General features: G+C 33.0%; 2 protein-coding genes and 1 long non-coding RNA gene across 3 annotated transcripts; 2 read left to right on the forward strand and 1 right to left on the reverse strand.

Moving 5' to 3' along the window:
• Positions 1-814: 814 nt before the first annotated feature.
• On the reverse strand, positions 815-16703 carry LOC123681271 (ABC transporter G family member 20-like). Its single transcript, XM_045619577.1, has 13 exons — positions 16394-16703; positions 8496-8655; positions 7763-7899; positions 6839-6964; positions 6689-6782; positions 6395-6604; positions 6219-6343; positions 5924-6155; positions 3984-4161; positions 3267-3447; positions 1739-2004; positions 1514-1603; positions 815-1038 (listed from the first exon to the last, which is right to left on the reverse strand). The coding sequence occupies exons 1-13, from the start codon at positions 16498-16500 to the stop codon at positions 827-829; spliced, it is 2118 nt and encodes a 705-aa protein (XP_045475533.1). The 5' UTR covers positions 16501-16703; the 3' UTR covers positions 815-826.
• Positions 16704-18578: 1875 nt separating this feature from the next.
• On the forward strand, positions 18579-20642 carry LOC123680293 (pescadillo homolog). Its single transcript, XM_045618111.1, has 3 exons — positions 18579-18693; positions 18771-20225; positions 20303-20642. Exons 1-3 carry the CDS (start codon positions 18670-18672, stop codon positions 20561-20563), a joined length of 1740 nt encoding a protein of 579 aa, XP_045474067.1. The 5' UTR covers positions 18579-18669; the 3' UTR covers positions 20564-20642.
• A 2513-nt stretch (positions 20643-23155) lies between these two features.
• Positions 23156-24872, forward strand: LOC123680394. The gene is made up of 2 exons (XR_006747513.1): positions 23156-23734; positions 23790-24872. It is a non-coding gene; the product is annotated as an uncharacterized LOC123680394 (long non-coding RNA).
• Positions 24873-25985: the final 1113 nt, after the last annotated feature.

Here is a 25985-nt window from a genome sequence, read left to right on the forward strand (position 1 = left end):
ATCTTCGCCCAGGAAATATCCTTTGGCCTTACAAAAATTGATGAACTTTCTCCATATTTACTGTCTGTTGGATTTGATATTTTTAACTATATTTTCCTCGATCATTTGTGGAGAGAATTCACCAAAACTCTACATTTTTTGATATTTTAGAGTTCATCTGACATTTTTCAGTATTTTTTGGGGTGTCATTGGCTACAGGATGGTTTTGTCATGCAATTTTCGCTCTGCAGTGCAATTACCGCTGTTTTTTCTATAATTTCATTCCTGTCATCGTGAAATTTATCATATATACATTTGAGGGAAAATATATATTTTTTTGTATCTTCCAACATGGAGTACATACAGTATATACATCAAAGTGTTCCACGAATAATAGTACATAAGAAGTGTATTGTTTGTTTCATTGAGTAAACGTAGGTGTCTTTTAAGTGTAAATTTGTTTTTGAATAATTTGATGCAACATCGACAATATAATTAGCTCAGTCCAAGTCTGGGTAACTGATTATCAACTACACCTTAATATTTATCGTTATCCTAGACGATGAAAGTTATTGATGAGATGCAATTGTATCCCCTAATCTAAACGAATAAACTTAAGACATGTTTCAACACTGTTTCAGACTGTCCTGCATTCACACTGAAATCAAGTACAGTTATTTATTAAGCACCTTGTATAAATCATTTCTGAAACTCGTAATGTAGATTCAAGTCTTATAAACCTTAATTATTATTTATTAAACACCTTGTATAGATCATTTCTGAAAACTCATAAAATAGATGCAAGTTTTATAAACAAAATTAAACCACAAATTACTAAAAACAACTTTTATTGAGACTTCTTCAAAAAATAAATCGACAATATCGCCAAAATAGCTATCCAAATGACTTCAACTCCGTATCCCTTAACCACCTCAAAGTAGGTCAAGTCCCAACCCCTCGTGAGTACGTGCCTGAAGGATTGAGTTGGGATTGTAAATGGAGTAAACTGCGATATCCACTGTAGTACCTTTGGTTGTGATTCGATTGGCCATAACGTACCTGAAAAAGTTAAATTTCACTTTAATTATTATCCTACATGCTGAAAGTCGATGTGAATGTTGTTCGGTAAAAAATGTGGGGACTTGAACGGTACCTTGTGGAACTCCACTTATGGAAGGGAGTAATATGAGATTCTGCTGAGAAAAAGTATATTATTATTATTATACTAGACCTCGAAAAACCTTAAAATTGAAACTCAGGTCAGGTGAATGTCTACATTCAATGTCCTGAAACCATAGAAAATTCCATTTGAATTTTTTTTTAACCAGGCACTTCCCCAGGCGTTTTTCCAGTAGATCTTTTAAAATGGGACAGCATGTATAAGGTAAATGATATGAATGATTAGGACAACCAAATTATAAAATCTTGCGCTGTCATTGACCGATGATGAGAACGCCAGTTCTCCCATCATGATTTTTGGAAATATGGGAACAATTTTGATGTACTCTGTATATGTAGATAAGAAACAACTCACCAGAAATCAAGATGACTGGATAAAATCCTCCAGCAATACATATATTAGCGTTGAAATACTTGTCTTTGGCTATTATGGAGACTAGAAAACCTATAAAAAAATTCAATACAAACAACAAATACTACTTTCTCCGAGACGTGAATTCAGAAGCGTTTGAGTGCTTGAAGACTACATACTATATGTATGTAGTTCCCAAAAATTGTGACATATATTCTTATTGCTCACCGTAAACTATACCGTAAACCCCTTGCAACAATCCAAAGAGGCTCAACAACCAGATGCTTCCTTGTATTTCCGCCCCATAGATCACAAAAATGACCACCAAAACCTCTATCATCTGAACCACCATGACAGCAAACTGTAGGATAAAATGAGTGGACAGTACCTCAAGAACTGTTACCCCGGCTACAGCTGATCTGTCCCAGACTCCACTCAGCCTCTCTGAGATGAGGATTTCACATGTTAGCATGGTTGACATGTAGGATACCATGCTGAAAGGGAAGACAGATTTTTGAATGTGTATAATAGAATTTGAATTGTGTATAAGAGAGAAAGGAAATTTTGAGCTTCTGGCCTTGGTCTAGTTGGTTTTCAGCCTTTCAGAACTGCAGGATATTTAGTCAATTATTTTTATACCATACCCACACAATTCCCAAAAGATCATAGATAATACTCATAAATTTAACAATCTCCTTAAAATTTCAGCTATTACAAGTGTATGTTTCTGAGTCAGGCAAGCTCTGATCACTCGCACCACAGAAACTACAGAACATATTATACAGGGTGTTTTTTTTTCGAGGTATATAGCTTTAAGTTGGCATTACTGTTCAAGATGGCTACCAATTCAACAGCTGTCAAGTGATTTATTCTCAGTTTGGTTTGGCAATTCATCATGAATAGACTCACGCCTGAACAACGCTTGCAAATAGTGCAATTTTATTTCGAAAATAATGGTTCTGTGCGGAATACGTATCGCGCACTACGTCCATTAGCGATGAAGCGCCCTTCTGGTTGAATGGCTACATCAACAAACAAAACTGCCGCATTTGGAGTGAAGCTAATCCTCAAGTGTATGTCGAAACACCGTTACATCCAGAAAAACTGACTGTTTAGTAGCTTTATGTGCTGGTGGAATCATTGGTCCGTACTTCTTCAAAAACGATGATGGCCAGAACGTTACAGTCAATGGTGATCGGTATAGAGCTATGATTTCTAACTTTTTCATTCCTGAATTGAACAACCATGATGTCCAGGAGCTGTGGTTCCAACAAGACGACGCAACATGTCACAAAGCTCGTGCCACAATCGATTTATTGAAAGACACGTTTGGTGACCGCCTAATTTCACGTTTTGGACCTGTGAATTGGCCTCCAAGATCCTGTGATTTAACACCGCTAGACTACTTTCTGTGGGGCTATGTAAAGTCATTGGTCTATGCGGATAAGCCACAAACCCTTGACCATTTGGAAGACAACATTCGCCGTGTTATTGCCGATATACGGCCACAAATGTTGGAAAAAGTTATCGAAAATTGGACGTCCAGATTGGACTACATCTGAGCCAGCCGTGGCGGTCATATGCCAGAAATAATATTTCAAATGTGATGCCACAATCTACGATCTAGCAACCTCTGAAGTTGACACGTGAAAAACCAACCACACCAAGTCTAGAAGGCCTGGAATTCCCTAACTGTGTTGAACAATCCTGTCGTGACGCCTTCAAGATGGCAACTTATGTTGCCCAAGAGATCTACCTGATGAAGAAACCTGGTATCATAGTTTCGGTGACTTCTGCTTCTTTATTGCCGTAGACTATGTTGAAGGAGATTATTTTGTTGATGAAATCTGCATAGTTGCAGTGGTGCAAAAGTTTGGACATGTGGGACCGGAACAATTTTAGAAGTTCGTTCTGTACAGATATTGCAATTACGTAATCTGGAAAAAAAATAGAAAATGAGAAGAGAAAAGATAAGGAAGAAATGTGGTTTTCGCTCATCTTGCACACTAAACATTTTCAGTAGAAATTAAAGCGCATATTGGAGATTGTTCAATCACTGTACAGAATCATTCCAAACTGTGGAAAATGATTCTGCACAGCTTTTAACAGATACTACATGGTATTTACACTCAACATGCAGAGTCTTTTGCTTTGAATACAAATAAATGATAATATAAAGGCTATATTTCACAGCAGTCATAAAACAAATACTTTCCTAAAGCCTTCAGCCTAGTTAACTGCCTAATAACAGCTCAGATACCATGAGTAATATTTCAAGAAACTAACCTAATCATTTCGATTGTAACAAGTCAAACGTCGAATTCTTCAAATTCTAGATTATTTTAATGAAATGTAATAAACATTTCTGCGAAATTCCAACGCTTTCTTGGTGTTACAAGTCCAAGAGTATATTTCTTCATTACTTGAGTAAATAATGAAATTCACAAAAAAAATGTTCTAACTGAAAATTTACCAGACATATCCATGTAAATATTGATTGTGCTAAGATTCAACACTTCTCCTGCTGTTCTTTGACCAGAATGAATTCTCTCTTCAAGGGCATAAGAATAATTATTTGGTATATGGATTACCCCTGTATATTTGGCAGTGCGGATCCCTTCCAAGGCTTCAGAAAGGGAATCTACCTCTTCCTGAAAAGATTATGAAGATTAGGAGTCCACCAGAACGCTTCTTCTTAATCCTGTACTCATTGGATCGATCTGTCCAGTGACGAACGCTCAGAAATTCTACGTTGAGAACAATCAAACTATTCTTTATTCTTCTCGAGGAGTACCTACAGTATTCGAGTACTCTTTAGAGTAATAAACATAGATAGAGGGAGCATATGTCACTTTTAGTAAGCCAATTTTGTCCCCAACATGAACTATCAAATTTGACATGAAGCGCGAAGACATATCAGTGATACGATATTTTACTCAATGGACTAAATTAGTGATGTTGATAATACTATATTTGACACGATAGAATTAAAATATAGAGCAAAACTGATAAATCAGTGAAAAAATTTTGAAAATCCATCAATAAATGACTGAGAAATAGATTATTTAAATTTACGTATTTTAGCACGAAACGTCTTTGGTCTGTGACGTCACGGCACTTGCCTGTGACCTGTGATCGCTACACCATAAATTACGTTTAAATACTTAGCCGCGCCAAGGCTCTCGCGCCGTTTGTAGTTGTACAGTGTAGTTTTAACTCGAGTTTTGTTTTTATGTCACCATAATGGAAGAAGGCTTCGTGAAAGGACAAAGTGACAATTTGCCTAAAATAGATATATTCGCAGTGATGGAGTTTTTTTCTTCAAATCCATCTTATGTCAGTGCTGAAATAAAAGGAGTTAAACTTTTCAAGTAAGTATCTACTTTTGAGTTTGCTTCATCATGGTTCAACTTATAACGATGATTTATTTAAAAAACGTTTCATAAACAGTTTGTAGTTGAGTACTGGTTGTTGAAGTCTATCAATGGCAAAACATATTTATGTGAGGAGTAAAAAGTAAAAAGAGAAAAAAGTAATTTATATGTATGTAGTAAGTTATTTCAGCCATCGTATAATGAACAAAACACGATACGAACGGCACAAGTGATTGTACACCAATGAATTCGTAAGCACTCTGCGAATACCAGTCGTCTAGTGTGTGACGTCACGCCACTTACACGTACTATGAAATTATTCTTCCAAGCGCAACTTCAAAGTCCCATAACTTTTTCATTTCTAGAGATATTTCAATGATTCTTCCACATTTTTGTTTCATTTTACTTGAATTTTTAGAATTGATCCTTAACAAAAAAATGAAAACTAGTCCATTGTCGAGTTTCTCCACAAAGAACGCACTTCTTATGTCTCATAGGGAATCAACGTTTTATATTAACTCAAAATATATTGAAATAAATACCTGAATATATCATAAATTCAGAAAACAAACTTCAAGCGCGCCAAACGACGTGAAACCATTGATGACACTAGGAGAGCAAAAGTTGCCAAACCTTGGATTTCAGCAGGTAGATACAGAAAATAATGTATATTCTGCTTAGTGCTTATTAAAAATTCGACAATTAGGAAAAATATCAAATTCCAAATATTCAAATTTTAATATTTAATCGGGAATCACTCAAATAAATATATTCCATTCAATATGATATACATTCATAACGGTATAGTAAAATTGTGGATTTGAAATGAAATCACAATCCGACAACGTAATCTAACCATGTTGGTCACATGTAATAATTGCGTATACTTCCTTTATATATGTTTAATACTCTACGGAGTACTCTATCATGCAAATATTCATGAGTAGTGATAGTATTAAAAATTTGTGTCAATATTTCTCATATGAATACTTGTACCCGAATATGTACTCGAATTTCAGTAACCTGAACAAATACCTACGATGTCGAAAAGAGGCTCCTTTTCTATGAATTTCGAGAACATACAACCCATATTTTCCATATGACATCTTCCATATTTAACTGGCATTATAGAATTTTCTAAAGAAACGTTTTGGCATGATGAATCTTCATTCACAATAGCAAAATGTAAATTCTGCATATCCGATCCTATCACAAAAATGAAGGTCATACTGCACACAATAGGAAGGACGAAGAGAAGGAAAATCCAACCACTGAAAAATAAATTCATATATTGATGAAAGAAACCATAGATTTTTTATTGTCATCTTTCCAACCTGACATTCCGATAGAGCTCCTTCCAATTTTTGTCTAATAGTGCTTTGAATCTACTTCTGTTCATTCCCAGTGCACTATGTTTCTGTAAACCTTTCTCATCTATATTGGGTTTTGGAGTCGCCATCTGTTGGAAGACTTAGATGAGTTTTTTCATATACATTCTTTTGCTACATACCAGAGGGAATATCTCTTGGGAGTCTATGATACCAGGGTTGGTGTTACTGAAATTATTCAAGCTGACAGTTGAACTGCTGGAGTTCGACATTTTGTCCTGTTTCAAACATAGATCTAAGAACACATCTTCCAGAGTTTCGGTCCTGAACATCCTAAGCAAAGTATCTGGAGGTGCTTCTGCTAACAGCCTTCCACCTCTCATCAAACCAATCTGGAAAATATTTGGAAAGTAAGTCAATTTTAATAATATTGTTGTAAAAACTGCAAAATATAGGCTAATACCCTCTCTACTAACATAATCTGATCTTCTACTTTCTTCGATGTAATGTGTGGTAATAACAACGGTTGTCTGCTCTTTTATTGTGAGATCTTTCAAATAAGTCCATATCCTAAAAATTCATTGAATATAATTAAAAGATCCGAATCCAAATTCATGTTTTACCACCTATCTCTTAACAGTGGGTCAACACCTGCTGTGGGTTCATCTAAAATCAGCAACTTTGGTTTATGTATTAGAACAGCAGCAAAAGATATTCTTCTCTGTTGACCACCACTACAATCTTTTACTAATCTATAAAAAAAATTTCAGTAGTTGCTAAGATACATTTTCTATAACCTAAGAAGCATTCTTTTGTTTCTGGTATAGTTATTTATAAATCAAGTGCAGAAGGCATTGATATTCTTCCACGAGTTCAAAATTCAGAAACGAGCCACGAAGTGGCGAGTTTTTGAATGAACGAGTGGTAGAATGAGCCTTCTGTACGAGTATTATACATTATTTTCTCTAATTCACTGTATTTTTATTGAAATTAATGAAATATTTCCATAAATATCATTTAGTGATTTTGGCATTAAAAAATGTTGGTTGGCAGAACTGATTTCTTTAAGGCAAATTTCAAATTTGAACGATGAATTGACAGATGAAGCCGTGGCGGAAAGTTCGGAGTACCAACATATAATAATAAAATATAACCATGAAAACTGTGCGTTTCTGATATATTCTCGCACGATTTGGTTCTACTAGATGTGGAAGAATGAACGGAATAAGCACAGACTTAGAGAAAAGCTAGTTCTAAATCCTCATGAAATAATTGCTTCAATTGATAGAGGTAGAGCAAAAAATAAAACTAATTGAAGTTCTGAAAATTAACCAATCGACTACTAAATTTAGATAGTCTTAACCTCAACCTTCGAGAAAAACCTACTGAACAGAAGAAAGTGATTTTAAAAATATAGTAGCAGCACTATTTATTCAGTAAGGTATTTTTTCATTTTTTGTTTTGCCTTTCCTTATTATTATAATTGTTTTTATGTTAAATGGTTTTGTATCTTCCTAACTTTTAATTTATTACTTTTGTTTTATACAAACCTATTGCTTGGAGGTAGCTCGAGCAGCTTCTCAATTTCTTTGAACCTTTTTTTAATAACTGAATCTGGTAGTTCCATCAATCTACCAAAAAAGTAAATTGTCTCTTTGGCTGTGAACTCAGAAAACAAGGCAGTCTCCTGTAAAAAAAAAATTAGTACAATTTCAGGTTTCTGTTGTCTACATTTGTGATTATTCTACATAAAAAACTAGTCCGATATGTTACATCTATACTATAGATGCAAAATCTCCACCTGATCTGCTCTATTGTCACCAAAATATTGCTTACTTCTTTCCCAATCTACTACCTGATTTTTTTTTGGGTTTTATTGATATGATCAGATCGAATTATACACGAAGCTTGAAATTCTTGTTTTAGGTATATCTAAATCGTAAATCTCAACGACATTCTTCTTGAATTCTGTCTGGTATAGGTAAAGGTAACGTGCCTGACATAAAATTTTGCATGGAGCTTCAAACTGTCATTCTACATCTGAATGCAAAATTTTATCTCCTTCGAATTCGTAGAGTAAAATTATAAGAAAACAAAATATCGAAAGGCCTCATCTACGGAACCCATAGTTGTTTTAGATCCGTACCTACAGTGAAAATTTAAATTTTTTAGGTCATTCCGAGAGTTACTGTGTTTTAGGCTGGACGGACAGAATAGATTTGTTAAGGGAACAACCGCCATAGATATATTTAGTAATTATCATCTTCTTGTGAATAAACTAACCTGTGGCATGTATCCTACCCCTGGTCCTGGTATACCACTACCAATTGTTCCAGGCTGGCCACCCAAAATGCAAATCTCACCAGAATCTAGGTGGTTTCTCCCTACGATGCAACTTAAGAGGGTAGTTTTTCCACAACCACTAGCTCCCAGCAGGCCATATCTGAAATAAAGTGAAGGGGATGTTAGAAAACAATGTTATACAGGGTGTTAGTGGATAAGTGCCACAAACTAAAGGAGGGAAATTAGAGCACTTCATATGGTTCAAGTATTCACAAAGTGGTCAAGAGTTTCTTCTACAACACATCTTCCTAGGAAGATTGAAACTTAAAACTTTCTCTGAAGGCCTTACAAGAACTTCATTCAGAACACCAACTTTTCTTGTCACTTTCTTTAGATTGAAGGAAAGTATTAATCCATAAAGGTTTGCGTGACTTTAATCTGGCAGTTTTAGTATCTGGGAGGTAAGATACAATTGGAAATAAGTTCGGGTAGATTTATCCCAAGATTTTTTGACTAGAACCTGCCTATGAATATGAGGAGGTGTAGATCTAATAGTTTCACTGATAATTCTCACACAAACGTTAAGCTGTGCATCAATTTTTTGAACATGAGTACTATTTAACCAAACAGAACAACAGTATTCGGCAGCAGAAAAAACCAAGCCAAAACTGCCATTCGAAGAGTCATCAGCACCCCATGAAGAACCAGCTCATTTTTGAAGAATATTATTCCTTGACTTCAATTTCATTGCAAGTTTCCAAGTAAACCTTAAAATTCAGATAACATTTTTCAACCGTTCAACAGAAACATAAATATGATAATATGTCTTTAATCATATTTCTTCATCATTGAATCAAGAAACAACTGCCATCAAACCAATGAAATGTTTATTATTACTATGTTGAATTATATTCGATGAACTGCATTTTGTATCAATAAAGTATAAATTACTGTTGAAATTGTCGAAAGTAGTCGATATACCTACTTTTTCATAAATCTAATGAGCAAAGTTCTCCTATCCAATGAATATTTTATCGAAACAACCAACGGTCAACATCAAGTTCAGAATCATCGCATAGGTACAAGGATTTATAATAACGATGAATTGAGGTAGATATACGTTAAATTATGAAATTTCATTATATTGATGAAAAAGTTCAATGTATCAATGAAAGCAAGTTGGTTATTGCCAGTCTTTAATACTCAATTTAATAAACAATTTTTTCCTCTGTACTGAAACCACTCAAAGTGCTGTAATTTTTCTTTAAATTAAGATATCAATTACTGAAAAAAGGGGGATGCTCTGAAGAGAATCAAGTTACAATTCGAAATAGTTATTTATAATACAAGTGCAGAAGGCATTGATATTCTTCCACGAGTTCAAAATTCAAAAACGAGCCACGAAGTGGCGAGTTTTGGAATGAACGAGTGGTAGAATGAGCCTTCTGTACGAGTATTATACATTATTTTCTCTAATTCATTGCATTTTCATTAAAATTAATGAAATATTCCCATAAATATATTTTAGTGATTTTTGCATTGAAAAATGTTGGTTGGCAGAACTGATTTCTTTAAGGAAAATTGATGAATTGACAGATAAAGCCGTGGCGGAAAGTTCGGAGTACCAACATAGAATAATAAAATATAACCATGAAAACTGTGCGTTTCTGATATATTCTCGCACGATTTTGTTCTACAAGATGTGGAAGAATGAACGGAATAACCACAGAATTAGAGAAAAATAATTTCTAAAATCGGCCAGAGGGTTCAACAGAAAATGAACTAAAAACATCGTTGAGATTTTGTTCGTTTCCAAAACGTAAACTACGAAAATTAGGATTGGTTTTTTTGCTTAGACGATTCCAAAGTTCTATCATTGAAAATGATAAACTAAAATTTATTCATTCTGAAGTTTTTATTCTTGTTTTTAACGAAATCATTTCTTTTCATTTGTCATTCTACAACTTAATAGACTATTAACTGGTCATTTATTCAATAGAAATGTCCCAATCACCGTTCAAAGTATAACAATTATTCGATATATTTCGCAAGTCTTATTGTTTTACCGATAATATAACCACCATAACAACATATAAAATAACCTTAACAAGTAAATGCTTTTCTGTGGAACATGTAGCTACATCAATTAATTCCATTATTCAAATATGAAGAATGATATTTTTAAGTGGAATATCAGAACTGAATATGTGAGAATATCAAGTCAACACAATTCAAAGACCACTGGAATCCTCTCCTAATTTATTATAGTAATCAAATATGGAAATCATTCGCCCTGCGTAATTTTTGTTCTAAACCAGTCAGAAGGGGGAATTTGAATAAAATACACATAATTAGTTAATTATGAAAAATATAATAAGTGCTTACCTACACTCTATAGGTCAATTAATTCACAAACGGTGATTGGATACGTATATCGAACAAAACATATTTGATGCATATTTAAAACTTTTATTGCCGCACCCTATATTCATTGAAGGCTAATTTGAGATTTAATGAAATTATTGTCATATTGTGGTTTTTCCGAGAGATCAATGCATTCGAATTGAACACTTCATTTTATTTCTTAAAAAAAAACTATTGTCACACACACTTGGCTTTAACAGGCCAATTGAAAAGTCCCCGGTCTACCATAGTAAAACACATTTTCTTGGCAAAATTCGATATTATTATTCAACATTGTTGCCTTTCAGGGCGATACAGCGATTTTCCAACTTTTCGATACCATTTTTGTATTACGATTTGTCTTTCGCTTCAAAATAGGCCTCAGTTTCGACGATTACTTCTTCATTGGCGCTAAATTTATTTCCAGCGAGCATTCTTTTGAGGTCTGAGAACAGGAAAAAGTCGCTCGGTGCCAGATCTGTCGAATACGGTGGAGGCAGAAACAATTCGAAGCCCAATTCATGCAATTTTGCCATTACTTTCATTGATTTGCGACACAGCCCATTGTCTTCAATAAACAGCACCATTTTTTCTTCAAACGGGGCCGTTTTTTAACCTTTTCATCCTTTAAACGATCCAATAACGCTATATAATAATCGCTTTCGATGGTCTGGCCCTTTTGGAGGTAATCCATGAATATTATACCTTGCGCCTTCCAGAATACTGATGCCATAACCTTGCCAGCTGACTGTTGTTTTTTTCTCACTTGGGATTCGGTTCATCGTGTTCAGTCCACTCAGCTGACTGTCGATTGGACTCCGGAGTCAAATGATGGAGCCATGTTTCATCCATTGTTACATATCGACGCAAAAATTCAGGTTTATTGCTCTTAAACAGCTTCAAACACTGCTCAGAATCATTAACAAGTTGTTACTTTTGATTGATTGTGAGTTCGCGCGGCACCCATTTTGCACACAGCTTTCTCATGTATAAATATTCGTGAATGATATGTTGTACACGTTCAGATAATATGTTCACAATGTCTGCTATCTCGATCAACTTCACTTCACGGTCATTCAAAATTATTTTGTGAACTTTTTTGATTTTTTCGTCGGTGACAGCTTCTTTTGGGCGTTCACTGCATTCGCCGTCTTCGGTGCTCATTTCACCATGTTTAAACTTAGCATGCTATGATGGTTGATTTTCCTGGTGCAGACCCCAGAAACTCTTCATCAAGCCAAGATTTTGCTTCAACTGTATTTTTTTCCTTCAAAAAGCAATATTTTATCAGCACACGAAATTCTTTTTTCTGCATCTTTTTTCAAGTAACAAAAGTAGCTACACTCACAACGCAATATTTCACAAACTAATGGTCGGACTGCTGTAAAATTTTGACACGTTTCGTTTGAAGGTTGGTACTAACTAAAAATCATATGGATTTAATACTAGCACCGCCATCTGTGCATCAGACCGGGGACTTTTCAATTGGCGTAATATATCTGATTTTTTGGATAATGTCCTAAACGTACCTTGGTAACTTTATGTGATCCAGTAATATCTGTCCAAAAGTTTGTTATACATTACTACATGATTTATTTTTCCGATTATTGAACCTTACAAAAATTCCTTTAATGATAATTACATACGACCCAATAATAACAAATTAGGAAACACTGAAAGATATTTTCTTATTGGAGTCAGATTTACAAGGTGTTCCTGAATTGGAGGTGGTAAAAAAAATGGGTAATCCAAAAAAAAACCTTTAAAAACGATTCCGCAATGCTATTTTTCGAGATATGGGTGTTCCTTATAGTCCTACTTTTTTCTGATGATTATACCAGTTTATCGAATCTTTATTAATTTTTGCAACAGATTGGGTAAATAAGTACTAAAACTTATAATTAATTTATTCACCACAGCTAACTAACTTGATCTGTATAATATGTAATTTGCATTTTCCTAAGGATGACTGGAGAATTGTTTGAAATTTTTTTCTCAAATCGGTAGCAGATACCACAAAACTACAAGAATCCAAAATGTGTAATACTGGACTAAAAGTTTCTATTTACATCTTTGTAAACTACCAGTGGTCCAGCAAAAAAAGTTCTGAAAGGTTACTGGAAAGAATATCACCTGTATTTTTGCATTCGAAATTAGCATATCACCTGAAGAAAACTTTATATTGGAATATATTTGCCAACTATAAGTGGAGTGGAATATCTTGTGAAGTAAAGGTGCTATGATAAAAAATCTCTGTATCTTGAGAACAAAGCGTTTGCGGACCCATGTTTATGAGAGTTTTTTTCTTAAAATGACTTTTCGGCTTGGACGCGAACCTGAGATCAACGAATTGGAGATTCATTTACTTAGCGGATCAGATTTGGGACATTTCTCATTTGTTTCTTGATGAGATTTGATTTCAACATGATAAACAAGCTGCTTTATATGTCCTTATAAATAAAAATCTTACGGATTGAGATCCGGTGAACGAGGTGGCCATGACCTATCTATTTATTCGCGAAATTTTCGTTTGACCAAGCAGTTACTTGTCTCTCCCCCTATGCAGTGATGCATCATCGTATTGATATTACATATTTTCAACGATGTTGATCTCTAGCAATCATCAATAAAGTCAAAAAGGTGCTGCCAAAAATTTTCACAGGAATCCGGATTAAAATGATCATTAATAACATCTACTTACTGGTATCAAATCATTGGTGAAAATCTCACACCAAAAATTGACATTGAAAGGGAACACACCACGTGGCTGCTTAGTTAAAAACGAAATTAGAAATATTTCTTCTTCCAAATCACCGATTTTTATGGGATTTTCACATAATTTCCTTAAATAATAATCTGCATGGAAGAAAGTTAATAATTTGAATTTGCGAATGAAAAATCAAAGAAAAAATTTTGGTTTATTTTTCGTTGATTATATGTACCTTGTAACGGGTGTTTTTTTTTCGAGGTATATAACTATAAGTTGGCATTACTGTTCAAGATGGCGACCGATTTAACAGCTGTCAAGTGATTTATTCTCAGTTTGGTTTGGAAATTGATCATGAATAGTTTCACGCTTGAACAACGCTCTAGTGCAATTTCATTTCGAAAATAATGGTTCTGTGCGGAATACGTATCGCGCACTACGTCCATTTTATTTTGTTTAGCGATGAAGCGCACTTCTGCTTGAATGGCTACGTCAACAAACAAAACTGACGCATTTGGAGTGAAGCTAATCCTCAAGTGTATGTCAAAACACCGTTACATCCAGAAAAACTGACTGTTTGGTGCGCTTTATGGGCTGGTGGAATCATTGGTCCGTACTTCTTCAAAAACGATGATGGCCAGAACGTTACAGTCAATGGTGATCGGTAAAGAGCCATGATTACTAACTTTTTAATTCCTGAATTGAACAACCATGATGTCCAGGAGCTGTGGTTCTAACAAGACGGCGCAACATGTCACACAGCTCGTGCCACAATCGATTTATTGAAAGACACGTTTGGTGACCGCCTAATTTCACGTTTTGGACCTGTGAATTGGCCTCCAAGATCTTGTGATTTAACACCGCTAGACTACTTTCTGTGGGGCTATGTGAAGTCATTGGTCTATGCGGATAAGCCACAAACCCTTGACCATTTGGAAGACAACATTCGCCGTGTTATTGTCGATATACGGCCACAAATGTTGGAAAAAGTCATCGAAAATTGGACGTCCAGATTGGACAACATCCGAGCCATCCGTGGCGGTCATATGCCAGAAATCATATTTAAAATGTAATGCCACAAGATTATCTTGCAGATTAATAAAATTCATGTCAATCGAATAATCCATCGTTGTTTCATTGCAATTTAAAGTTCTATAACACCCTTTACAACTTCGTACACCGCATAAAGTTTGGTAATTGCAGGAGCGCCAGAGGAAAAATGACTGGGTACCAAAGTTTGACTAATACGCGAAAAACCTTTAAAATGTTGCTGAAATCTTTTTTGTCTAATGGCTTATGATTTGGCTTTGCCCATGCATGTTCAATATGATTGTTGTTGAGTCCTTCTTCGATTAAAACAAGCCTTGTCGAATAACATGACATGCGAAATTAACATATTATTTTGAGCTTGTTTTCGGTGTAAGGATCGACAAAATTATAGTTTTCATATCAACTGGTATTTTTGTCAGTCCGCCTACTTTTAATTGAACATGAACATTGATTACTTCAACTTTCGTATGTTCATAAAAAAACAATGTTCTGAATGAGCACAACTGTCAAAGTTTGTCATAGAACTTGTAGAGCAATTATGTGATGTCCAAGGACGTTGTAGTTGTAGTTTTTACGCATGGACGAACATTCTTGAATCTTACCACGAATTTTTCATTATAGAATGAAATATTATTGTTCGAGACCATTCTTGGCTCGTAATTAGAGAATTCTGGACATTTTAAGAGATCGTCCAAAAATTCCAAATAATTCTGGAGATCGTTTCTTTTGATAACATTTTTTTCATATATTTCTACACAAACATGCTTATTTAACATTGAAACATTTCAATATTATTGCCTATACTCTTGTAAACAATACTGTCATTAACCTTTTCCTTCGATCTGAAGTCGTTTTTATAGAAAGACTGAGAAAAATCACACTTTTTTTTTAACCTATTGTTATTCACAATAAATTAGGTATTTTTCATGGTCGTTAAATTGACATGTGGGCAAAAATTTATGTTTTATAGATCCTGTATACGAAAGTAATTTCTACAATTATAAATTTGTATTCAACATTGTATATTTTCATAACCAATAGAAAATATTTTTTCTTCAAATCATCAACTAGCGCTTCTTTGAAAAGTTAGTTCCGAAAATCGAGAATTAAAAGATTATTGATATAAATTTAATTTTTTTCTCGGAACAAAATCTTAAGTGAAAAAATTTAACACTATACTCAAATTTCCTGCAATATTTGTGTTCCTCAGTTATAATACCTTGAAAATAATTTTCCATATTTTAATATGGAACTGTTTTTAAAATAAGTGTAGTAGGTACATACATATTTTATTATGTATTTTATTATTTATTGTATTTTAAAAAAACTACAAATTGCGCAATATTCTTAACGTATAAACTATTAGAGTAAGGACTTTGTGATAAAAATATATTTTATTCAACATCATTTTAGCGATATGCCCCAATTTTATGTACTGATTCCTCAGAAATAATTGTATTAAAATTTAGTTTTTCAGAATTCGATTTTGGTTTTGAGCAAAGAGGATCAGGGCTCTAACAACCTATATTCATCCCAATTTTCACGTATTTTTCTTAACGCAATGAAAGTTTTTTTTACATACATAAGGGAAATGCTAGATACTCGTATTTGGTTATTATTTTCAAGCTTTGGAATAGTCTCAGAGTTTTTGAATATTTGACTCATATCTGTTCAAAATCCGTAGCAGTTTTTCTAGAAGTTGAGTTACCCCACGAACCAAAAAAAATCTTTTACTCACATAGATCCTGTGGGCACTGTTATGGAGAAATCATCTAACACTTTGGTATCCTGTACATAGCTTTTGTCAGCATTTCTCACATATATAGCAGGACTATCCGAATTCATGATTGTTTTGGTAAATAAGAAACACCTGTATCAAATTTAGTTCATGTGGTCAGCTGTACTCAAAACTGGTTGAAATACAAGTTATTATCCAATAATGTAATATTTGCGAAATAAAAATCCAGTGCCGAACCAGGTACTTTGTACATGCGAGGACACAGCAGTCTTATTCTGACCGCTCACTGAAGTTGAATGGCAAAGTTGTATTATTTTGAAACTCTACCAAAAACGATTCCCAAGGTTCCGTTGGAAAAGTGGTCTATAGAGTTGCTCAAAAATATCGATTTTCGTTTATTATTGGAAATAATGATCCTTTGGAATCGATGGAAAGAAAAAAGTGTACGCCTCTGCTATACAGGTGGTTTTTTGGAATGTTCTGATTTTAATGAAAAAATAATAGATTCAAATCCATGAGAACAGATTAGGTATAACTTTAATCTCAATTCATCATAATTTATCAATTTTTTAGAATAATGTTACTGAGGAAACGATAGGGTAGATAAATAAAAAAAATGAAGGCGTTCTTGGAAAAATGTTTTCCATTTCGATATAGGTATACCTGTCGTCATACAAGCTGTTAGATCGTTAAAAAAAAGTTAGTTTTTACAAGATCTCAAAAATATTCTTATATTATATCTTTGTTTTTACTCGGTACACAGTTATTTGAAGTATTAAGGCGCTAATTTAGCCTTAACTATTTTGAAATTATTAGGTTCAGTTTCTTTTCAACAATATTGAGAAAAAAGTACTCATCTGTCTTTTTTTGTATTTTTCAATTTTTTTCTTCATACCTAAAGCTTCGTTTTCGAGGAAGAAAATAAAATTCACTTTGATTCATTTCAAGAACTACTATGGAGAACATAAAGTAAAGTTGAATTCATATTTTAATTGATTCAAATAACTGTACAAATAATATTAATTTTTTGATTCATTAATTCAAATAACTGTACAAAATAAAACCAAATTCGTGTAAGCATATTTATGATATTTTATGAATATCGTTTCTTCGCCCTGTATTTCAAAAGCACCTCGACCTATAAGTAGATTTTTTTTTCAAAACGAATCCCTTTGTAGTTTCTTACTGCAGTAAGGAAACTCTCTGTATATATACGTCAAATCGAAAAAAAAAGAAAAAAAAGAAATCTGCATTCAAATATTTCGGATGAAATCAATTTTTTTCATCGAAATTTACAAATTCAAAAAAAAAATTAATGCTCAAGCTATCTTTTGCCATGATTGACACCCCACCAAAATTTTATTTTTCAATGATACGAACTTCAAAAATTTGGAAATTAGAATTAAACTCACAATTATGCAAATTATTTTCAAATTTCAGTTTGATCGAATGAGTATTTTTTTCAATCATCCAGAAAACAAAATTTTATGTTAATAGAACTACATAACCAGCTAAAGAATTTTGCATAAATTGACTGAGATATATTTTCCGAATCTGAATCTACCCTGAAAATTTCAAATCTCTAACGCATTCTGTTCAAGAGAGTCGAATCCAAAAATTCAAAGCTCGAACATTTCGCCAAAATGTTAGCTTGCTATTCCTTTAGAACAAGATTTTTTAAGAGTGATTGAGTTCATGATGCTTCATTATTCTCCTAGTCGTAAAAAAAAATATTGTATACTTTTCGAAACTGAAATATTACAAGTATTTTGCAATTTCAGAACTGGCCATCTATGGAATAATTAGTGATTCACCCAGTGTAATTGAAAATGAAATCTTCAATTATAAAGCGCCATCTAGAAACACTCCATTGAATTAGCATCCGGTTCGTATATTAATTCATGGATGGCGCTGTCAGGCCCTATTAAAGAAACCTAGCGGCTTCTATGAACGAATTTCCTAAATAATTTTTAGTTCGATAAATACTTACTGATTCAGGAATAAGCGTCTTGCAAAGAAAACTAAAATGGATAGAATTTTAGTCTTTTCATGAGGAAAAAAATTGTTGTTCTTCTTTAGAACTTTTTATTAGAATTAGAGAGTAATAGCCACTGTCGTGGTTGAAAAAGAAGAAGACCTCTGTGTACACTTCATTTTGTCTATGATATAGAATTACGGGGTTAGAGGTTAGAGGATTATCTGTGGTTCAAAGAAATATAACCACAAAAGTCTAAGAATGTTCACGTTGTAGTTGGTGTCGTTATTAGTTTTCAAAAATGGTGTCAAAAAAAGTGAAAAAGGTAAATATAAGTTATTTTTTCTCAAAATCAAAATGTCAACTGTGATTATATTGAAAATTAATTCAATTTTCTTTTAGTATTCCAAAGGAGAAGGAGCGAAATACATAAGCAGAAGAGCAGCTCTTCGTAAATTACAAGTGTCTCTAAGAGAATTCCGAAGATTATGTATATTGAAAGGTATTTATCCTAGGGAACCCAGAAATCGTAAGAAGGCACAGAAAGGTGACACTGGCATAAAGACTTTGTATAGTTTGAAAGATGTACAATTTTTACTGCACGAACCGATAGTATGGAAACTGAGAGATATCAAATCTAACAGTAAAAAAATCGCTAAAGCCAGAGCTGTGAAAGATTTTGAGAAAATCCACAGGTTCAACAATAACTATCCTGTATTGAAGTTGGATCATATTGTAAAAGAAAGATATCCAACATTTGTTGATGCTCTCCGAGACTTGGACGATTGTTTGACTCTATGTTTCTTATTCAGTACATTCCCTTCAATGCCACATATACCAAGAGATCAGTCACAGTTATGTCAAAGATTAACAACAGAATTTATGCATTTTGTTATAGAAGCTAAAGCATTAAGAAAAGTGTTTGTTTCTATAAAAGGATATTATTTCCAAGCTGACATAAAAGGACAGACTGTAACATGGATAGTTCCACATCATTTCTCCTTCGAACCTCAAAATAAGTCCGAAGTAGATTTCAAGTTGATGTCCATATTTGTTGAATTTTACACAGTTATGTTAGGTTTTGTCAATTTTCGGTTATTCCATACATTAAACTTACATTATCCACCAAGTTTTGCCTCTGTTACCCCAAATAATGTTGAAAAACAGTTGGTAGATGAAGATGTTTTTGTTGCTGAAAGAGTTTCGGCTTTGAATTGTACCATTGCTAGGGTTTCCAGTGATGTTGCTGAAGAAGATGTTGAAATGGACGATTTCACAAATGAAGACGATCCAGAAAAGGTAACGGAGATGAAAAAAGAAGCAGAAAGTTTGAAAAATTTGAAGACATTGTTCAAAGGTTTGAAAATATTCTTAAACAGAGAGGTTCCTAGGGAACCATTGGTGTTTATGATAAGGTGTTTTGGAGGTGAGGTGTCTTGGGACAAACTGCTTTTTGTTGGTGCCACCTTCGATGAAAATGACGAATCTATCACTCATCAAATTGTTGATAGGCCTTCTATGGATAAACAGTTTATCTCGAGATATTACATACAGCCCCAATGGATCTTCGATAGTATAAATCATCGGGAATTACAGCCTGTCAACAAATATTTTATGGGTCAAGCATTACCCCCACATCTATCGCCATTCAAGAACGACGGTTATAATGATGTTTACATGCCGCCAGAAGAAAAAGCTCTGTATGATTCTACGCTTTTGGAGAAATTGCATAATAAGGACAAAGACGATGCTGAGAGCAGTTCTGAGGAAGAAGAAGAGGAGAACAAAGATGAATCTGTTGTTGAAAAACCTGAATCAGAAAACGAAGAAAAAGAGGAGGAAAATCCTACTAAGAAGGTATGTTACATTTATATCTATTATAATGTTATCTTTAAGTTATAGGTTGATTCTTACATTTTATGTCTTTTTTGCAGAAGAAAATATCTGTAACTCGTAGTCAACTTGAAACTGAAGAAGATGCATTTATGAAGAAGAAGGAAGAAAGACAGGAGTACCGCTTACGTGAGAAAATGGTCAAAAATAAACATAAGAGAATGTATAAGAGTATGATGGAAGGAAAGAGCAAAAGGTTGAAGGAAATCTGGTTGTTGAGGAAGAAGAGGCGTCTTCATGATGAAGCTGCTGCCAATGAGAAAAAAGTTGCAAAAAAAAGTAAAAAAAATGTTTCTAACTAATGTGAAATTCTATAATAATTTATGTGACATAATATCTTGTTTTTCAATGATAAATCCCATAATAAAATATTTAAACCAATACAGGAATATTATAAATGGCCAAGCACTGGTTTGTCAAAAACCATACAAAATGATTTAATAGATTCAATAACCAAAATTTCGAGGGAGAAAATTCGCGAGGAAATAAATAATTCTGCGTGCTTTTCTTGGGAAATAGACGAGACAACTGATGTTAAATGTTTTTGTCAGATGTCAGTAATTTTCCGCTTCGTTCGAGACGGTAAAATATCCGAACGATTTTGGGGTTTTTCAATGTTAGTAAAGGTCGAACCGCGAATGATATTTTCAATACCTTGTTGGACAATTTTAAAGATTTCAATTTAGCGACTAAATTAGTACGTCGAACATATGATGGGGCAGCTGTGATAGCGGGGGAAATTAATGGGTTACAAGCGCGAATAAAAACAATTGCTCCTCAAGCACTATTCACGCACTGTTATGCACATAAATTGAATTTAGTGTTACAAGATTCGACCAAGAAAATCAATTTTTCGAATCTTTCAGGATTTTCGTCGTTTTTCACTAAATCAAGTAAACGCACTAATATTCTAGACGAAATTTGCAAAAAAAGATTACCCTCCAGCTCGGAAACTCGTTGGAATTTCAAATCTCGCGCTGTAAAAACAATATTCGATAAGAGAGAAGAATTAATTGAAGTTTTTGATCATATCAGCGACAATTTGGATGAATGGGATGATATTACAATACGTGAAGCTACCGGTCTGAAGAAAATGTTGAATGATTTCGAATTTTTGTTCATTCTCCACTCTTCTAATTTGATTTTCACATACACAGATCCCGTTTTTTCTATAATCGAGCATAAGTTATCAGATATAACTTATTGCAACGCCAGAATCACTTCTTTATTATCGACTCTGAAAAAATTTCGCACAGAAGATGAGTATTTCATTCGCTTATATTCAGAAGTAGAAAAACTCCCAGAAGTAATGCCTCCGAGTGCTAGACGTCGAAAACGTAAAATAGATTCCGAAATTCAGCTCACGGATAATTCCTCAATGGAACGGCTTTTTTGTGTAATTCTGTATTTAATTATAACTCAAATTGAAATAAGATTTAAAGACATTTCATCACTTCATTTTTTGGAACTAGTGAATTTTAATAAATTTGATATATACGTTCGAAATTTTCCGGAAATACCTTTGAAATCTTTGATCGATAATTACAAAAACTTTTTCGATAAGGATAAACTCAAACGTGAATTACAAATTTTGTACTCGGACAATGCTATCTTCGGCAATTCAAATACATACGCTGAATGGTATTACGGAATTCATTTTCTCAAATAATATTGTTTCCGATGTTCCTGAATTATATAAGTTATTTTGTATGATTTTGTCCCTGCCACCAACATCCGCGTCAGTAGAAAGAAGTTTTTCAGCGCTCAAAAGAATAAAATCTTTCAGTAGGAACACGATGTCTCAAGACCGTTTAAATAACCTGGCACTGATATCAATCGAAAGAGGTTTAGTTGAAGAACTAGCCAGAGGAAATATTTTTTTCGAGAAAATAATTGATGACTTCGCAACAAAGAAAGATCGTCGAATTGATTTGATCTATAAAAATGAATAAAGGGTACGCAAGCTCATACATTTTTGACCAGAATACATGCGGTCATTTCCACAATATTTTTTGTGGTCTCTATAAGATTTTTTTATATTTTATACATTTATTTATATCATGAGAGATTTTCTCTATGTTTACTCAAATATATATTTTATGTTGAGAATTGAATATTTTATTATTTCTGTTTTTTCTAGAGTTTCATTTTAATTCAGTTTTCATTGATTTGAGAACTATTATAACCTTAGAATATAGATATATTAATATAATATTAATGTTCTAAGATTATAACCCAATAGGGTTATAATAGGGCTATTCTAGGCGAGGTTTCCCATTAAAAACAAAAAACGAACGTGTCGTCATAAAAAAATTTTTATGTAATTATTAATGATAGTTTTAAAATTTTCTCAACTTGGGAACTAATAACTCGTATAGTTGGTTGAAAGATATTGCGTTCAGTATCATCATAGCAATTTTGTGATTGTTTGTTACCAAGTTATTGCTGAATAATTTTCAGAATTAATGGATCTTAGTTTCAAACTAGAACATTGCTGGATAGCGACTAATTTTCGTAGAAAAAATCTTGATCTATTTTTAGTTTTATACGTTCAAAAACGTAAACTGTGCTATTTAGAAGGATTGGAATCTGAAAATAAATTAAAATTCTCAATATAAAATTGATATCCATATTAGCCATCTTTTGACTGATTAGTAAAGTACGGAATTGATACGGATAGGAATCTTGAATCTATTCTAGATTTCTGCGACGTTGTTCCTTTACTTCAGTTATTTATTTCTAGGTGGTGTTTCATGAATGAAAATTTTTTTAACGGATTTGTAATTAAGAAAGATGTTTAATCATCATTGTTTTATGATAGATTATATGAATTATTGCCGAAATTTTTCAATGTTGATATCTCAGAAATCCTAAATATATCAAATTATATTCTTTTTCTGTGGTTCTGCAGTCAAACGTCACGTCACAATTATTTATACATATTTACAAAATAAACAAGGCTTTAATTGAATAATAAATGAATGAAATAAAACGATCGTTATATATCGATCAGGTGATAAGCAATTGGCAAAGATTCTCCAAAAACATTTAGTAAAGTAAATTGATATAAGTCTGTTATCTCGAACGATATTATCGTTTCGATAATATCAATATAAAGTACTGATAAGGATAGTCAATGCCCTACGTGATTGTACGTGGTAATTTAGCCGCGTACGGCCAGCGGTATCCCTGGAGAGTTTTAGTTTCCGGATTGAAAGCAGCAGATATAGAACAACTCAAGAGATTTGCTTCAGGTGGTTATTGTGATGATTGTACCATAGTTTATATGCACCATCCTTGTGTCATTTTGTCAGCTTTAGAAGTGTTGGGGTATAAGGTAGTTGCTTCATCTTCAACTTCGGTAAAGCAAGATTATAACGAGTATATGTGGACTATGAGAAAGGAGTTTGCAGAACCTGAACCTTGTGAAGACGCCACTACTAAAGAAGACTGTTCTTAAAAATATCATTTGAGTAAGTTATAATGAAGTTTTATACCTTTGGATTTCTTAACACTATTCAATTATAGATAAAAATATTCAGTTCTGTAAAATGGAAATACCAGCTAGTCTCCTGATGTCCTCTGGATCATTTGCCTATGTGGCTGTAAAAGCATCTCTTCATGCTACAGAAACAGCTGTTTTTGGACTGAACAACGATGAACTTACAGCATTGCTAAGAAGATTTGGTGACAGTAAAGGATCCGTTATAAACGGGATTTCTTTAGGGGTGCCTCCTATGAATGTTGTCAATGCTTTGGGTTTGTTGGGATACAGAGTTGTTTCAACTACAGGAGGAAATGAAATTGTGTGGACTATGCAGAGAGATCTTTAGGGACTACTAGATGAGACCATACTGTGCTAATTTTACTTATGGTCAAAAGGTTAGATTTCATTCAGAATGATGTATTTTCAAAATATGATTTATACAAGATACATAGGATTTCTCTACATCTATCTCTTTGGTATTGCACTTATGATCCAATACTGAAAAGAAACATCTCAATTTATAACATACAATTTGATTATATCTGTAGTTGAATTATTAGGTACATCACTATTTATAGAAATACTATAATCATGAATTTAAAGAATTTTATATGTCGGAATGACTCAATTCATAGGAAATCCTCATAATGATTTTAATTTATTAAGTTTTAATTATAATTATATTGAAATGTTTAAGACTTTTAAAACACTAAAAAGCCATCTTATTTAATAGAATCATGATATTGATCCATATTTTTATTTGTAGGTACTTAATAATAAGTGTTCTTTCTTCTAATGGGAAAGATTTCGAATAATATTGCACAAAAATTAATTTTCCTAATAATGTTGAAGTTCACCTTTGGAAAAAGTAGTTTGCACTGCTTGTTATCCGTTATTTTAAAATGTTTATATCTGTATATATTTGCTCTCATAATTAATGTAAACAAGATGGACCAACTTCTAATACCCCACTTTCTAGATGTGACAAATATTAGTAGTTTAAACTGTACCAGGACTTGTTTTATTGATTTTTTAATTATGGAAAATATATTTTTATAACTTCAAATAGTAACTTGAGATGGCTGCTACATAGAATTGGTATCTAATAAACTGTATACAATTTATTTGGTCCATTATTTTATTACCATTCGTCCTTACTTGAAACTGCATTTTAACAAGATGTGATAGGAAAAATGTAGATTTATTTATCAGCAGGATTGCTTGGAAATGTTACAATAGCTTATTTGAGAAAATTTTTAAATCTCAAGCTATAGTAATCGATTTATTATTGTTATTCAATAGTATTAAATTTCAAAGATTAATTTGATTGATAATCTTACCATAGCAATCTGAGGTTAGTATTCAATGTTGTCTCAAAATTTTGAACAAACTTTCTATGGAGAAAATGAATCAGTCGACTCTCAAAATAGCAAGCATATTTTATTGTTCGAAGTCGTTGCACTCAACATCACCTTAAGTTTGCGCTTAATCCAGTCCCATAACATGATCAAGTAAGGGATTTTTTCATTTTTAGGGCTTTTGCATATTTGCTAACATATTTTTTTATTAAATTACTGTACAAGTCTAAATGATCTATGGGGCGTCAATAAATAGGATAAAATTTATTTGATAATGAATTTTCATCAAGTAAAGGCTGAATCCATTGAATAAATAGGAAAATATTGTCAGAATTCCGGTTTTTTTTAATGATTTATTGGTTCCTAAATATTCATTAATATAAAGGATTGAAAATTTAAACTTAAGATTTTTTGTTGCTTATGCACAATCTACTGCAGCAAACTTTTCCACTGAAAATTTAACAAGACTTCTAAATTTTCCAATTTCATAATAAACGTGAAAATGATTAAGTATTTTTTGTAAACTATTAAAAAACAATCAGCAGTGCTGTGCCTTAGGGTATGGTCCATATATCGTCGATAATTTCAGAGCGGTTAAAAGTGGTTTTCAATGTTTCAGGTAACATGTTTCTTATTTACGGACCGCCTGACACTTGTCAAACAAATTTTTCATTGATATTGGAGGTTATAAATGGTTGATCTCTTTTAATTTGTAAATAACTAATAGTTCTCAATGGCTCTGAAGGGTATTTGTTTCATAATTAAAATAATAAAATTTTTGAGTGTTAAAAGTCGTGGAAAATATTCATAACCAATAATCTGAAAATTGAAATGATAACTGTCAAGCCGAGTGGGCGTGGTTACCGAACCTAACCAAAA

This window comes from Harmonia axyridis, chromosome 5 (genome assembly GCF_914767665.1).
Source record: "Harmonia axyridis chromosome 5, icHarAxyr1.1, whole genome shotgun sequence".
Lineage (NCBI taxonomy): Eukaryota > Metazoa > Arthropoda > Insecta > Coleoptera > Coccinellidae > Harmonia > Harmonia axyridis.

Coding starts and splice junctions, on each gene's coding strand:
- LOC123680293 (XM_045618111.1), top strand. CDS start 18,670: ATGGTGTCAAAAAAAGTGAAAAAG. Junction 18,694..18,770: donor TGTCAAAAAAAGTGAAAAAG/GTAAATATAAGT, acceptor ATTTTCTTTTAG/TATTCCAAAGGAGAAGGAGC. Junction 20,226..20,302: donor AGGAAAATCCTACTAAGAAG/GTATGTTACATT, acceptor TCTTTTTTGCAG/AAGAAAATATCTGTAACTCG.
- LOC123681271 (XM_045619577.1), bottom strand. CDS start 16,500: ATGAATTCGGATAGTCCTGCTATATATGTGAGAAATGCTGACAAAAGC. Junction 6,344..6,394: donor CCCAAGAGATATTCCCTCTG/GTATGTAGCAAA, acceptor GTCTTCCAACAG/ATGGCGACTCCAAAACCCAA. Junction 2,005..3,266: donor ATACCAGGTTTCTTCATCAG/GTAGATCTCTTG, acceptor CTTCCCTTTCAG/CATGGTATCCTACATGTCAA.